Source organism: Leucoraja erinacea, chromosome 14 (genome assembly GCF_028641065.1).
Source record: "Leucoraja erinacea ecotype New England chromosome 14, Leri_hhj_1, whole genome shotgun sequence".
In the NCBI taxonomy this organism is placed as follows: domain Eukaryota; kingdom Metazoa; phylum Chordata; class Chondrichthyes; order Rajiformes; family Rajidae; genus Leucoraja; species Leucoraja erinaceus.
In genome coordinates, this window is record NC_073390.1 from 45029562 (window position 1) to 45046740 (window position 17179).

The 17179-nt window shown below is 44.3% G+C and overlaps 1 protein-coding gene across 4 annotated transcripts in view; it reads left to right on the forward strand.

The window, feature by feature from the left end:
• LOC129703673 (transient receptor potential cation channel subfamily V member 6-like) overlaps nt 1-17179 on the forward strand; it is an 83299-nt gene that overhangs the window by 26256 nt on the left and 39864 nt on the right. For all 4 annotated transcript variants that reach the window (XM_055646317.1, XM_055646318.1, XM_055646320.1 and 1 more), the window contains one exon: nt 12537-12659. In XM_055646317.1, coding sequence (XP_055502292.1) covers nt 12537-12659 — 123 coding nt within the window. The remainder of the gene's footprint in view (nt 1-12536; nt 12660-17179) is intronic.

A 17179-nucleotide genomic window follows, 5' to 3' on the forward strand; every position in this document is an offset into this window, starting at 1 on the left:
TGTTCACTCTTGTCGTCTGGGATGTGTTGGACAGAAATGCAAACATCTGTACAAATTGACCAATAGATGGGGTCAAACATTGGATATGATATTACATAATTAACTTGTTGGTTGCATAATTAATGAATCAATTGCATAATTAACATTAATGGCATAATTAACTTATTGATCGCATAATTAACTTATTGTTTGCATAATTAACTTATTAATGGCATAATTAACTTATTGATCACATAATTAACTTATTGATCGCATAATTAGCTTATTGATTACATAATTAACTTATCGATTGCATAATGAATTTAATGATTGCATAATTAACCTAATGATTGCATAATCAACATTGATTGCATAATCAACATTGATTGCATAATTCACTTATTGATTGCAAAATGTATTGATTGATTAACGAGCTGCATGCTTAACAAACTATTTAATGAATGGCTTGATTGCTTAACCAACTTATTAACGAACTGCTTAACAAACGGCTTAAAGGACGGCTTGATTGCTTAATGAACTTTAACGAACGGACCTGCTTGCTTCATGAATGGATTGATTGCTTAATTAAAATAAACTTCCAGTTGTGACATAGATTTTAAAACTGCCAAATAGACCTAAATTATATTAATCAACTTGATACTAAGCCAAGTTATAATTTAGAAAACCAAATGAATCTTTGGACTAATACCCTTGTCTTCTCTGGTTGATTTTCTGTAAATGTTCAGGCCATTTTTATCAGCCAGTTGTGATTTAGAGTAGCTTATCTCATTTTAACTTTTATCCAACTTTGTTCCGTCAGCCGATTAATGGCATTAATTACACCGGTTGTTTGCACTAACTCAGGAAATATTGCCTGATCCAGGACAAAACCAGAGCACCTGGAGAAAACCCACGCAGTCGCAGAGAGAACTTACAAACTCCATACAGACTGAAACCGTAGTCAGGATCGAACCTGGGTCTCTGGCGCCGTGCACAGGTTTTCTCCGAGTGCTCCGGTTTTCTTCCCTCACACCAAACACATGGAGCTTTGTAGGTTAATGGGTCTCGGTAAATTGCAAAATGTCACCAGTGTGTAGGGCAGTGCTAGGGTACAGGGTGACCGCTGGTCAGCGGGGAGTTGTGGGCCGAAGTTCCGTTTTCCACGCTGTATCTAAGTCTAAAGCTCACTAATAGCATTCCCATATGTCTCACTTGGAAAAATGTTTTTTGCAACATAAAAATTAACCAATGCCCTTACCCCGAGAGAGGATTGCCGCAATAATTATAGATGTCTTGTCATGTGAACAGATGAGGGTCATAGAATCATAGAGTGATACAGTGTGGAAACAGGCCCTTCTGCCCACACTGGTCAACAATGTCCCAGCTACCCTAGTCCTACTTGCCTGCGCTTGGACCATAGCCTTCCAAACCTGTCCTATCCACGTACCTGTCCAACTGTTGGTTCTACAAATATTGAGTTTAATAAGTTTCTGCAACTGCATACAAACCTCACGGCTAATTCCTATCATCCATGGGATATTGCAGAACATTTGACATCAATACCTGCCCGTGAATGAAGACGCATTTAAGGAGTGCTCTTATTTCCATTTTCAATCAATGTAAACTGTATTAAAAAATCACTGAGATTAAGAATGCAGAATATATAGCTCATTGGGAAATTATGTTCTGCAAATGACTGAGGCATGTCCATCTGAGACCATTTCTTCCAGGCAGCATCAGCCCTTCATTTTAGCTTACAACTTGGAGACAGACTCTTCAGCCCACCGAGTCCGCGCTGACCAGTGATCCCAGTACACTAGCGCTATCCGACACGCCAGGGACAATTTACTATTTCTACCAAAGTCAATTAACCTACAGACTTGCACGTCTTTGGAGTGTGGGGGAAAACCCGAGCCCCCAGAGAAAACCCACGCAAGCCACAGGGAGAACGCACAAACTCCGTACGACAGCACCCGTAGTCAGGATCGAACCCGAGGACTCTGGCGCTGTGAGGCAGCAGCTCTACCGCCCTAATAGTTGCCCCCCCCGCCTGGCCAACCGCTGAAGGAATAAAGGATAAACAAAATTCAAGTGAAAAGTTCACGTACGATACACAAAAAGATGATACAACAAAATAGACTGAGGCTGAAGTGCAGATTTTAATTGCCAGAAGAAAGAATGTTATCATCTGAAACAATGAAGATTTGATCATTTAATACGGGGATACCAAAAGACTCAAAATAGTCAAATGGAACCGCTAAAGCTATCAAGGTTTAAGGTGGGGGTGGGGGGTGAAAGATTTAATAGGAGCTTGAAGGGTAACAATTTTTACACAAAGGGTGGTGGGTGTATGGAACGAGCTGCTGGAGGAGGTAGTTGAGGCAGGTACTATAACAACATTTAAGAGCCTGTCCCACTTACGCGACCTTTACGTATCTCACAACAATACAGGCGACCCCTGGCGTGAGAGGTCTCCAAAGAGTCGTAACGTCTTTCTGGTCGCCGCTGAATTTTCAACATGTTGAAAATTTCGGCGACCTATGACAAGTGCCGGCAGTCGCCCGTAAAGGTCCACAGTAAGTGGGACAGGCCCTTTAAGAGACAATTGAACAGGTACATGGATATGAAAAGTTAAGAGGTATATAGACCAAGTGCAGGCAGGTGGGACTAGTGGGGTAGTCCCATGTTGGCCTGGGTGGGCTAGTTGAGTAGAAGGGCCTGTTTCAGCTTTATGCAGCAATTGCAGGATTTGAAACTCTTTAAATTGACATAGTAGTGAATTTAGGCAGGTAAAATGTATCAAGAGCACATATGATCCATTTCACTTGCCGAAACTGACTACTATGTCCATTTGAAGAGTTTCAAATCCTGCAAATGCTGCATAATAGCCATGTATCAAAAGAAAGTCAGGAGTGCTTTAATTTGGGGAGACACAGCATGGAAACAGGCCCTTCAGCCCATCGAATCCACACTGACCATCGATCACCTGTTCATGCTATTTCAACTCCGTACACACTAGGGGGCAATTTACGGGAGCCAACTAACCGACAAACCTGCACGTCTTTGGGAAAACGGAGGATACTCAGAGAACCTGGACGAAACCCACGCGGTCACAGGGAGAGCGTGCAAACTCCACACAGACAGGAACGAACCAGGACCTCTGGCACAGTGAGGCAGCTGCACCACCCGCTGCATCACTGTCACCTAACCCCCCCCCCTCCCTTATATTTTTTACGTACCAACAATACCAAATGAAACTCGCAACTGCAGCAGCATCATACAGGCCTGTAAACACTAAATACATATAGATAATAATATGTAATCAACAGTAATTCAATAAATCAACAAACCTGACATTAGTGCAAATAAAAATCCGGAACTCTTTAGCGCAACTAAAGACAGTCCATAGATTATAGTTGAGGCCAGTGTTGAAGAGCATGATGGTTCCTAATAGGAAGCTATTCTTGAACCAGGTTCTCACGGTTTTTGGACCCCTGTACCTTCTTCCCGATGGTTTGAGAGTGTGGCCAGGGTGGTGTGGGTCTTTGATATTAGACAATAGACAGTAGACAATAGACAATAGGTGCAGGAGTAGGCCATTCGGCCCTTCGAGCCAGCACCACCAATCAATGTGATCATGGCTGATCATCCCCAATCAGTACCCCGTTCCTGCCTTCTCCCCATATCCCCTGACTCCATTATCTTTAAGAGCCCTGTCTAACTCTCTCTTGAAAGTATCCAGAGAACCGGCCTCCACAACCCTCTGAGGTAGAGAATTCCACAGACTCACCACTCTCTTTGAGAAAAAGTGTTTCCTCGTCTCCGTTCTAAATGGCTTACTCCTTATTCTTAAACTGTGGCCCCTGTTTCTAGACTTCCCCAACATCGGGAACATGTTTCCTGCCTCTAGCGTGTCCAAGCCCTTAACAATCTTATGTTTCAATGAGATATCCTCTCATCCTTCTAAACTCCAGAGTGTAAAAGCCCAGCTGCTCTATTCTCTCAGCATATGACAACCCCGCCATCCCGGGAATTAACCTTGTAAACCTATGCTGCACTCCATCAATAGCAAGAATTTCCTTCCTCAAATTAGGGGACCAAAACTGCACACAATACTCCAGGTGTGGTCTCACTAGCCGCTAGATCCCTTTGATGGTGGGGAGGTCAGTACTTACAATGGAGTGGCTTGTGTACTTGCTAATTACACATGGATTTATATCAATCAGGTTTAAAATATAGGTAGTCTCGGTAATATGCTTTCTAAATTTACTGTGTTAATATTAGAGCCCAGGGGCGGCAGTTATTTTTATAATCAAAAATATTTATTCAAATGTTAAAATAATATATACAGTACAATAAAAAACAAAACAGAGACCACCACCATAATACACGACAAATGATAAATTATTATACGACTATCTTACAATCCTTGCCAAGGATGCATTCAACCCCCCTGCGGTGCCCAGCGGTCCCGGAAATCCCCCAGGGCGCCCACGGACTGCGCGTAGTCCCTCTCTAACACCACCCGGGCACGGGCGTAACCCCGGAAAAGGGGCGGCACAGTGGAGCATAGGTGGAGTTGCTGCCTTATAAACCCCTGTCACACTTAGGAGACCTAAACAGCAACTTCTGGTGACCATGCCCACCACCCAAAAAAAAATCAAGGTCGAGGTGACCTGCAACCTCCTACCACCTCCCACGCATGTGTTGAAAACCTTCCTCGACTATGAAGAAAACTGGCTTCAACTAGACCTGCGACTAAAAAATTATCGATTTTTAAAACGGCAACCTATTTTTAGTCGAGGCCGGTTTGAATCATTATGAAAAAATAGCAGCAACCTAGATGAAGCCTCGACCACGCGGAAACCACATTCGACCATTAGGGAGAGTGACCAAAACCTCCGGTGACCTCATGGAAACCTTGGTGATGGGCAAGGTCACCAGAGGTTGCTGCTTAGGTCTCCTAAGTGGGACAGGGGCTTCACAGCTCCAGAGACCCGGGTTTGATCCCGGCTACGGGTGTTGCCTGTACGGAGTTTGTACGTTCGCCCCGTGACCTGCGTGGGTTTTCAGCGGTTGTTTTCTGGTTTCCTCCCCCACCCCAAAGATGCACAGGTTTGTAGGTTAATTGGCTCTGGTCAAATCATCCCTAGTGTGTAGGATTGTGTTAGTGGACGGGGTGATCGCTGGTCGGCGAGGGCCAAAGGGCCTGTTTCCGCGCTGTGTCTAAAGTCTAAAAAGAGAGACAAGATTCTATAAATCCTCATAACAGAAACACTGTTAATGTGATCTGCTTAAACAATAACAGTGATAGTTAAAATTGCTGTTTCTGGTCAGCTTTGTGGGTACATTTTGCTGATGCAAGAAAGGCTAGATCAAATCTTACCTCCACATAGATAGTGAAGAGACTATGAAACATAGAAACATAGAAACTAGGAGAAGCCTTCGAGCCAGCACCACCATTCAATATGATCATGGCTGATCATCCAACTCAGTATCCCAACCCTGCCTTCTCTCCATACCCCCTGATCCCTTTAGCCACAAGGGCCCCATCTAACTCCCTCTTAAATATAGCCAATGAACTGGCCACCACTACCTTCTGTGGCAGAGAATTCCACAGATTCACCACTCTCTGTGTAAAAAATGATTTTCTCATCTCGGTCCTAAAAGACTTCCCTCTTATCCTTAAACTGTGACACCTAGTTCTGGACTTCCCCAACATCGGGAGTAATCTTCCTGCATCTAGCCTGTCCAGCCCCTAAAGAATTTTGTAAGTTTCTATACGTTTCTATGTTTAAAGACAAATATAATTAATTATCCTGGGACTCAAGTGATGAGCCTGTATTTTTGGATGCCTTTTATACGCGCCACTTCCTTTCACACGGATGATCATGGAAATAAAATGATATCGCCCGTCTTGAGGAAACAAATATTCCAAATCTATTTTCTTGATTCTTTTGCACATCTTCTGCCTCAGAAGGCAGCAAAGTCCAATTTTCTGGATGCTTTCAAAAGAGAATTAGAGAGAGCTCTTAAAGATAGCGGAGTCAGGGGATATGGGGACAAAGCAGGAACTGAATGTGGATGATCAGCCATGATCACGGTGAATGGCGGTGCTGGCTCGAAGGGCTGAATGGTCCACTCCTGCACCTATAGTTTATCTTAAGATTCATGGGAGTGGGCAGTGATGGAATCCCATTTGTTTGTGTCGTTGCATCTCTGTGATTTAGTTGTCCGCAACTCCTAGGTTAGGAAGAAATGAAGTTGTGACCAAATAGATGTGGGCCTCCCGTAGGCATGGACATTAACGTCACTGCTCTGCCCGTTTTTAAGTCACTTCCATAAAGCCAGTCTTCACTCATCCCTGTTCATTTAGAATGGAGAAGAGGAGGAACGCCTTCAGTCAGAGGATGGTGAATCCGTGGAACTCATTGCCACAGACGGCTGTGAAGGCCAAGACATTTGGGTATTTTGAAGGTGGAGATTGACAGATCCTTGATCATCTTCTTGCGGATGGCGAGCACAGCCTCAAGTTGTAGGACAACTTGTTCTATTTGATCTTGTTTGATTGTGCACGCCAGGTTGATTGCATTCGTTGAAACAGGGCGGACCACGTGAAGGTTGCAATCTCCCGCCCCATCCTTGATTACTAAGGGTGTCAAGAGTTGTGGGGAGAAGGCAGGAGAATGGGATTGAGAGGGCATGAACGAAGGACCTAGTAGACTTGATGGGCCGAGTGGTCTAATTCTGCTACAGTGTCTTATGAACCTCCAGCCCAAGGCCCCACTTGCATGCCCAGCCCATAACCTCAATCCCTGCTTCAACCATCGCATGCCTGGCACCCCTGAGGGTGAACGTCCCCATTTCCTTTCCAATCCTTTGCCCACCAACTGCAAGCCTAATGCCCATGGCTCCTTGACCCAGGGAATGTTATCCTTGCACAAGGTTATTCAGGTAAGGCCTACACTTGTATTTTGTTTGGTAAGTCAGACCAGGGCAAGACCTGCACTGTGAATGGAAGGGGGCCTTGGACAGCATTGTAGAGCAGAGAGACCTAAGGAGTTGCAAAGTTGCCTGAAAGTCTACTGTGGCTAGAAAAAGAAAGGGCAAAAAGAAAGGTCGCTCAGCGGTAGAGTTGCTGCCTCACAGCACCAGAGACCCGGGTTCGATCCTGACTACGGGTGCTGTCCGTATGGAGTTTGTACGTTCTCCCCGTGACCACGTGGGTTATCTCTGGGTGCTCCGGTTTCCTCCCACACTCCAAAAAGGTTTGTAGGTTAATTGGCATCTGTGTATTGTAAAATTGCCCCTAGTGTGTAGGATGATGCTAGTGTACAGGGTGGCTGCTGGTCGGCAAATGGCCTATTCCCACGCTGTATCTCTAAAGTCTGAAGTCAAGTCGAAAGTGTACAAGAAGGTATATGGCATATTTGCTTTCATCATTCAGAGGGCAGTTTCAGGGTGGAGATGCAGTATTATAACTTTGACAAGCTGTTGGTGAGACTACACTAGGAGTATTGTGTGCTTGCCTACTATAGACAGGATACCATTAAGCTGGGAAGGGTGAAAAGATTCACGGGGTTGGGGTAAAAGTAGAGACTGAATAGGCTGGGGCTTTTTATCCTGGAACCCAAAGCCAGGGATGACCTTTGGATAGTATATAAGCAAGAGGGTAGATAGGGTGAATGACCACAGTATGTTTTCCTCAGCATTGTGGAGTCTAAAACTAGAGGGCATCGATTTAAGGTGAGAGGGGGAAAGATTTAATATGGACTTGAGGGGAAGCTTTATCACCCAAATGGTGATACGTATATGGGACAGGCTGCCAGAGGAAGTAGTTGAAGCAGGTACATTAATAACATTTTAAAAGACATTTGGACAGATAGGAAAGGATTTGGGCCAAATGCAGGCAAATGGGACTAGCACAGGTAGACTTTGATGGTGGGGCTGAAGGGCCTGTTTCCAGGCTGTATAACTCCCTGACCCTGACATTATGTATGATGCCTCGTGCCCACGACTTCCTGCCTCAGTAAACTGGCACAAAACATCACGCAATGTGATTTTTCCACCATTGTTTGCCCACAGCCCTTGTTAATTTTATCCTATCGACAGGAAGTTAGAAATGAAATCCGAGCAGAAGGAAAGACCAGACGCACACAACTGAAGCGTAAAGATAGAAGTGTGTACCTGTAGTCTCCATGGATTACAAAAGGGAACCTTTCAAGAATCAACATCAAAGGAGATGAGGAGGAATTTCTTTAGCCAGAGGGTGGTGAATCTGTGGAATTCATTGCCACGGATTCTTGATTAGTACGGGTGTCAAGAGTCATGGGGAGAAGGCAGGAGAATGGGGTTGAGAGGAAAAGATAGATCAGCCATGATTGAATGGCAGAGTAGACTCGATGGGCCGAATGGCCTAATTCTGCTCTTATGAGTTATGAGCATTATAGATTTTTTTTTTGTGTGTGATGGTAAATGTGAGCAAACTGGGTAAAAGTAGATGATACAATGAATCAGATTTTCAAAAGTTGTCGATATATTATAATTCTGATAATATATTGAGAGTGATATCAGCAAATCCAATGTGAAGGGCAAGTTACTGGGTGGACACCAACTTGCTTCAAGGCAGCTGTAACCATGCAGTGTGGCAACAAGTGAACAGATCCCATGGGTACAGGGTAGCGCAGCGGTAGAGCTACTGCCTCACAGCGCTCGAGACCCAGGTTCGATCCTGACTACGGAAGTTTGTACGTTCTCCCTGTGCCCGCGTGGTGTTAAACTTGTGGGAATAAATAATGAGGAATGTTGAGATGAAGAGGAGCAATACATTAACGGTGCAGGTGAAAGGGAACAGTGAGCTAGATTGATGGGAGGGTCAAGGGCTATAGAAATGGGACTAGGGTTTTAATGCTTGAGCTGTATGTTCTGGGCAATAGTTTGGTTTAGAGATACAGCGCGGAAACAGCCCCTTCGGCCCACCGAGTCCACACCCACCACATCACACACTAACACTATCCTATACACACTAGGGACAATTTACAATGTTACCAAGCCAATTAACCTACCCACCTGCAGGTCTTTGGAGTGTGGGAGGAAACCCGAAGATCTCGGGAAAACCCACGCAGGTCACGGGATCGAACCCGGGCCTCTGGCGCTGTCAGGCAGCAACTCTACTACTCCGCCACTGTGCCACACTTAGTGTAGAGGAGTATGGGTGGGATAGGTTTAGAAGGATATGGGCCAAATATCTGGCGTTGGGCTGAAGGGCCTGTTTCTGTGTTGTATGTTTCGAAAAGGCACAGAATATCAGCAAATTAATTGGTAAAACCGTAAGACTATAGGATCATAGCACCATCTAGTATCGTTTTATATGGATTGAGTGGTATGCACTTGACAGTGTTAACAATTTAAAAACAAATTGGAGAACAGTGTTAGCTATAATGTTGGCTGTAATGAAGAAATGCCTGAGGTTTGTAGCTAACAGGAAGCCTGGTGCGCCTAGCCAGAATACTTTTCGGAGAAGTAGGAAGTGCAAAAAGGAAGGGAGGGTGTGGAGCCATCTTAACTCTCATCCGAATGGGGCCAGTGAAGGAAATGAAAACAGGAAGGCTGCAATATTCGGGGGAATCAAACACCACAAAATGGGAGTAAAGGAAAGTTAGAAGCGTCAGGTTTATATGATTTTGTGATTTTTAACTGTCTTAAGATAAGGAATTAAAAAAGGTGAAGAAAGTGCAAATTATCCTTAAAACTATTATCCTTAAAACTATTAATACTTGGATACCAATTCTTGATTGGGGTCTAGGGACTGATGTGTGAGAACAATTAGGAAATATTGAGGACAACACGTGATTATTGGAATAATAGAACATGATAGTGAAGAATGAAAGATGATGAAAATACAAAATATATATTGTGTCCATTCAGAGAAACATAGAAACATAGAAAATAGGTGCAGGAGGAGACCATCCGGCCCTTTGAGCCAGCACTGCCATTCATTGTGATCATGGCTGATCATCCCCAATCAATAACCCGTGCCTGCCTTCTCCCCATATCCCTTGATTCCACTAGCCCCTAGAGCTCTATCTAACTCTCTCTTAAATCCATCCAGTGATTTGGCCTCCACTGTGGCAGGGAATTCCGCAAATTAATTAATTAATTCATTCATATGATGCTATTTAAGAACTGGATCTTGTTGAACAGTTGGCAGATATGCTCATATCAGGAAATATTTGTACAGATATGTATGATAAAGAAAATGCGTGAGGAAAGGTGTAAATGTATTTTCAGAAGCTGATTGACCAGATATTTTTTTTGTATAGCTTTATAGCTTTTGATTTGCGGATATGAGGAACAGCCAGATATTTGGAAAGTTTGTGATTCAGCCGTGATCCTATTAAATGCTGAATAAATGCGGCACGGTGGCACAGGGGTAGAGTTGCTGCCTCACAGCACCAGAGAACCCAGGTTCGATCCTGACTACGGGCGCTGCCTGGCACTTTCCTCCCACATTCCAAAGACATGCGGGTTTGTTGGCTAATTGGCTACTATAAATTGCTACAAGAGTGTAGGATAGATGCGCGGGGTGATTGTTGGTCAGCCATGAGCCGAAGGGCCTGTTTCCATGCTGTATCTGTAAACTAAACTAAACTGAGGATGAAGTTGGTTGGGGGAAGGGAGAAGGAAAAATTGGTTCCCAAAAGACGGGCAGGGTTGCAGGTTAATTGGCCTCCGTAAACTGCCCCTAGTGTGCAGGGAGTGGATGAGAAAGTGAACTAGATCTAGTGTGAATGGGTGATCGATCGTCGGCATGGACTTCAATCAACCAATTCATCGATCAATCGATTAGTCATATGTAGGAAAGCATTTAACAGAACGCACAATAAGCTTGTTGAGGGACAGGTTTGGGAATAGGAATAAATGGATCAGGGGGGGTCAAAATTTGGACAAACCTGACCATGATATAAACTGTGTTTAGTTCTGTTCTCAGTGAGTAGATATTCAAGCAGGATGTCGAGCAAGCATGTTAGGCTTTGTTGCCAACACAAGGCTCGGCATTTACCAAACAGTGAGACCAGCTCGAGCAATATATTGGCTGATGGAACTGAATGTGAATAAATGAGTAGTGATATGTTGTGGGCAAATTAAAAAAAAGTGGAATATTAACTAAATGGAATGTGTCAGGAGTGTGGGGAGACAGTTTAGTTTAGAGATACAGCGTGGAAACAGGCCCGCCGGGTCCGTGCCGACCAGCGATCCCCGCACACTAACACTATCCTACACACACACGCCTGGGACAATTTTTACATTTACCAAGCTAATTAGCCTACAAACCTGTACGTCTTTGGAGTGCGGGAGGAAGTCGTAGATCTAGGAGAAAACCCATGCAGGTCATGGGGAGAACGTACAAACTCTGTACAGATAGCACCTGTGGTCAGGATCGAACCAGGGTCTCCGGTGCTGTAAGGCAGGGACTCTACCGCTGTGCCACCGTGACCGTGAGCACAGAGAGACAGAGGTTCATGTGTATCAATCCTGACAGAAAGGCAGAGATAGAGTGGATGTGGAAAGGTTGTTTCCACTGGTGGGAGAGTTCAAGACCAGAGGTCACAGCCTGAGAATTAATCTGTGGAACTCATTGCCACGGAGGGCTGTGGAGGTCAATTCTGTGGATATTTACAAGACAGAGATGGACAAATTCTTGATTAGAACAGTGTCAAAGGTTATGTGGAGAAGACAGGAAAATGAGATCGGCCACGATTGAATGGCGGAGTAGACTTGCAGGGCCGAATGGCCAAATTTTACTCTTATAATTGTGGGCTTGCAATGCATGTAGCCAAAGTCATAAAGACCAGTAGAGGTGCATGGGGCAACAGAGTTAGTTTTGGATTATTATGTCAGTGAATGGCTTCCCTCCGTGGTGCAACTCCGCTGCAACTCCGCCTCACAGCGCCAAAGACCTGGGTTCCATCCTGACCTTGGGTGCTGTCCGTGTGGAGTTTGCATGTTTTCATTGTGACTGCTTGGGTTTCCTCCCGGTGCTCCGGCTTCCTCCCACATCCCAACGACGTGCAGGTTTTTGTCGGTGAAATGCCCTTGAGTGTGTCGTGTGTGTGGTGGGCACGAAAGTGGCTGAAAATAGAATTGGTGGGAGCAGGTGACGGATGGTCAGTGTGGACTAGATGGGCCAAAGGGCCTGTTTCCATGCTGTATCTTTAAAAAGATGACAACAAAAAACCTGATGGGTGAAAGACCATGTTAAACCTGAAACTATAATACCGTAAAATCTAAAACAATTGTGCGTGATGTCCAACTTAAATTTCTTATTAATGCGTTCCCACATATTTTACAATGCTGAAGACCCTTGCAGATCTGTAACTATTCACAATATAACATAGAATAAGGAGTAAGATAAAGTACATGCTTATGGAGTGCTGATTAGTCATATAAAATGAGTCTTGAATCTCTGCTTTTACAAAGGTCGTACAAACTAATTTCCACTGTATGCCAGGATAGATACATACATATGCCTTTTAAAATCTTGCTTTATGTTATAGGTACTGTTGGAGAAACAGTGCTGCATGTTGCAGCATTATATAACAGTAAGGAAGCTGCAATTATTTTGCTCAATACCTTTCCATTCTTAATGGACGAACCAATTGATTGCGAGATGTATAAGGGTAAGTTACTGTACTCTTTAATCAAACCATTACAAGATGCACTCGTCCTCCAGTAAGCCATATTTTAAATGTGTGTATATATTGGTTTTTAATTCATTTCAAATATGCTTTAGCATAAATTTGACTCTGTCCATGCGTTCCACCTATGTCCTGTCTCATAAAGCAACCAATATAGCATATCACCCATGCGTTGTAAGAAGTAACATTGACATTTTGCCTGACAGAGATCTAGGATGAATGTTCACAACATCTAATCAATATCCCTGCAGAAATGTATTGTGCACTTGTCAGTTCTCAGAAGGGCAGATCAATCTTTAATCATTTTTTTCCCTCTCCCTTTGGTTTTTTATATACCAATATTGGACCTTGTTTTCCCATCAATTACGTTTCTCCGACTGGTATCAATTTGCTTACGGAGAAAGCTTCGATAGAGTGGATGTGGAGAGGATGTTTCCACCTGTGGGAGAGTCTAGGACTAGAGGTCAGAGCCGCAGAATTTAAGGCTGATCTTTTAGAAAGGAGGTGAGGAGGAACTTTAGTCAGAGGGTAGTTAATCTGTGGAACTCATTGCCACAGAGGGCTGTGGAGGCCAAGTCAGTGGATATTTTTAAGGCAGAGATAGACAAATTCTTGATTAGAATTGGGTGTCAAGGGTTATGGGGAGAAGGCAGGAAAATGGGATTAGGAGGCGGAGATCAGCCGTGATTGAATGGCAGAGTCGACTCAATGGGCCGAATGGCCTAATTGTGAATTTGCGAAAGCTCAATCTCTCCAATTACTAATTATATAGTATATTTTTGTTATTTTGAGTCCATTTCCTTCTCTTCATTCTCCTTGATTAACTATTGACATTTATTATTACTTCCAGCATCTCCGTGACTTTAATCCCATTCATGTTTACCACCTCCGTCACGCAAAACTCTAGTTCCTTCCCCCCTTCCTCGATCGCAGCTCACTCGCTACGTCGTGGCATTCCGTTCCTCCCTGAGTTTCACTTCAAGCCCATGTGCGGCTCATCAGCTAAACGTTTCTTGCCATTGATAATGTGGCACGGTGGCGCAGTGGGTAGAGACCCGGGTTCGATCCCGACTACGGGCGCTGTCTGTACGGAGTTTGTACGTTCCCCAGGTGACCTGCGTGGGTTTTCTCCGAGTTCTTTGGTTTCCTCCCACACTCCAAGGATGTACAGATTTGTAGATTAATTAACTTGGTGCAATTAACCTATTGCCCCTAGTCTGTCTAGGATAGGGTTGGTGTGTGGGAATTGCAGGTCGGTGGGCCGAAACGCCTGTTTCTGCGCTGTATCTCTAAACTAAGCTGAAACTGAAACATAGAAACCATAGAAACATAGGTGCAGGAGTAGGCCATTCGGCCCTTTGAGCCAGCACCGCCATTCAAAAAGATCATGGATGATCATCTAAAATCAGTACCCCATTCCTGATTTTTCCCCGTATCCCTTGATTCCATTAACCCTAAGAGCTAAATCTAACTCTCTCTTGAAAAAGGGCAGAGTAGACAGTCATAGAGTCATGCAGCACAGTATCAGGCCCTTCGGCCCAACTTGTCCATGCTGACCAAGTTATTCTGACCTAAAATGGTCAAATTTCCTATCCATGTACCTGTCTTTTTAAATATTGAAAGACCGGTCTTTGTGTTCTAAAACTGACTGATTTCCACTTGTATTGAACGCTACTGCATAGTAAAATGTACATAAACTATTTCTATCCATCATGATATCCATTGGTTTCCCATCTCTTTATGAATCTCTTCCTCTCCAAACGACACCACGCATCCTTCACCCTTGCATCATTATAAAGTCATAGAGTGATACAGTGTGGAAACAGACCCTTCGGCCCAACTCGCCCACACCGACCAACAATGTCCCAGCTACACTAGTCCCACCTGCCTGCTCTTGGTCCATAATCCTCCAAACCTGTCCTATCCATGTACCCGTCTAATTGTTTCTTAAACGTTGGGATAGTCTCAGCATCAACTACCTACTCTGGCAGCTTGTTCCATACACCTACCACCCTCTGTGTGAAAAAGTTACCCCTCGGATTCCAATTAAACCTTTTCCCCTTCACCTTAAACCTATGTCCTCTGGTCCTCGATTCCCCTACTCTGGGCATAATTTGTTCAATTATGTGCTGACATGTGGTGGGTGTATGGAACGAGCTGCTGGGGGAGATAGTGGACAAGTACTATCGCCATGTTTAAGAAACATTTGGCCAGGTACATGGATAGGACAGGTTTAGAGGGATGTGAGCCAAATGCAGACAGGTGGGGCTGGTGTAGATGGGGCATGTTGGTCGGCATGGACAAGTTGGGCTGAAGGGCCTGTTTTATGACTATGACTCAAACTTCATTGCACAGTCAGTAATTCTCCCAGAAACCCCTTCTCAGCCAGGCTTCATCCACCCCACATTCAAGACGTTCTCCAGAGACTGTTCCTAACTGTTGCTTAAACCCTTCTTTTACAGCCTGAAACCCTCCAGTAGGTTGGCATATTCTGTTGTACAAAAGTTGCTCTGATTACGGAAACATATGCTAGAACTTGAGGTGAAGCATTTTCCAAAATCATTTTCAAGTGTTCCCCAATTCAGTGAGTTAGCAGAATAAATTCTCCTAATCTCCAGACATTAATAGTGTTAAAGCATCCCTAATGTCCAAGAGCATCACTTCAAACTCCATGGGAACCATCCTTGTCCCATTTCTGATGGAGATGCTAAATCTGACCTTTCTGTCCTGGGCCTCCTCCATGGCCAGAGTGAGGCCCACCGTAAATTGGAGGAGCAGCACCTCATATTTCACATGGGCAGTTTACACCCCGTATGAACATTGACTTCTCCAATTTCAGGTAGTCCCTGCTTTCTCCTCCCCTTCCCAGCTCTTCCTCAGCCCACTGTCTCTACCTCTTCCTTTCTTCTTCCCGCCCCCCACCACCCTCACATCAGTCTGAAGAAGGGTTTCAACCCAAAACGTCGCCTATTTCCTTCGATCCATAGATGCCGCTGAGTTTCTCCAGCATTTTTGTCTACCTTTGATTTTCCAGCATCTGCAGTTCCTTCTTAAACATTAAGTATTAAATAAGAGCAACTTTTACATTTCAATGTTCAGTCTCGAGGCATATGACAAAACACTCTCGAATTTGAACAATCTCTGGAATATTGAGGAAGACAGATGATGAGCGTTTGTCGGCACTAGGCCTGTACTCGCTGGAGTTTAGAAGGATGAGAGGGAACATCATTGAAACATACCGAATGGTTAAAAGCTTGGATAGAGTGGATGTGGAGAGGATGTTTCCACTAGTGGGAGAGTCTAGCACCAGAGGTCACAGCCTCAGAATAAAGGGCATATCTTCATAAAGGAGATGAGTAGGGATTTCTTTAGTCAGAGGGTGGTGAACCTGTGGAATTCTTTGCCACATAAGGCTGTGGATGCCAAGTCAATGGATATTTTAAAGGCAGAGATTGATAGATTCTTGATTAGTACAGGTATTAGGGATTATGGGGAGAAGGCAGGAGAATGGTGTTGAGAGGAAGAGATGGATCAGCCATGATTGAATGATTTATTGGGCCGAATGGCCATAATTCTGCTCCTTGAAAGTATGAACTTATGAACAATGTGGAGTGTAAAAGCTGAGAGAGTGGGGAAACTTGTATTCCATTCAGTTGAGCTCAATCTTCCAGAACAGTTATAGGAAGGATGTCAACAAAATAGAGAGAGTACAGAGGAGATTTACTAGAATGTTGCCTGGGTTTCAGCAACTAAGTTACAGAGAAAGGTTGAATGTTAAGTCTTTATTCTCTGGAGCGCAGAAGGTTAAGGGGGGACTTGATAGAGGTCTTTAAAATGATGAGAGGGATAGACAGAGTTGCGTGGACAAGCTTTTCCCATTGAGAGTAGGGAAGATTCAAACAAGAGGGCATGACTTCTGAATTAAGGTACAGAAGTTTAGGGGTAACATGAGGGGGAACTTCTTTGCTCAGAGAGTGGTAGCTGTGTGGAATGAGCTTCCAGTGGAAGTGGTGGAGGCAGGTTCAATTTTATCATTTAAAAATAAATTGGATAGGTATATGGTTTGGAAAGGAATCCAAGGTTATGGTCTGAGTGCAGGTAGATGGGACTAGGGGAAAATAATTGTTCGGCACGGACTTGTAGGGCCGAGGTGGCCTGTTTCCGTGCTGTAATTGTTATATGGTTAACAGTGAAAGAACTGCATGGCATTACCATCCATGTATGTATCAGAAACTGAATACAGTGGACATGTGATGTTGTGTCTGGTGATTGTACATGAGCAACAAAGAGGGTGGCACGGTGTCGCAGTGGTAGAGTTGCGGCGTCATAGCGCCAGAGACCTGGACCACGGCTGCTGTCTGTATGGAGTTTGTACGTTCTCCTCGTGAGTTTTCTCTGGGATCTCCGGTTTCCTCCCGCACTCCATAGATGTGCAGGTTTGTAGGCTTGTTGGCTTTGGTAAAATTGTAAATTGTCCCTCGTGTGTGTAGGATAGTGTTGAC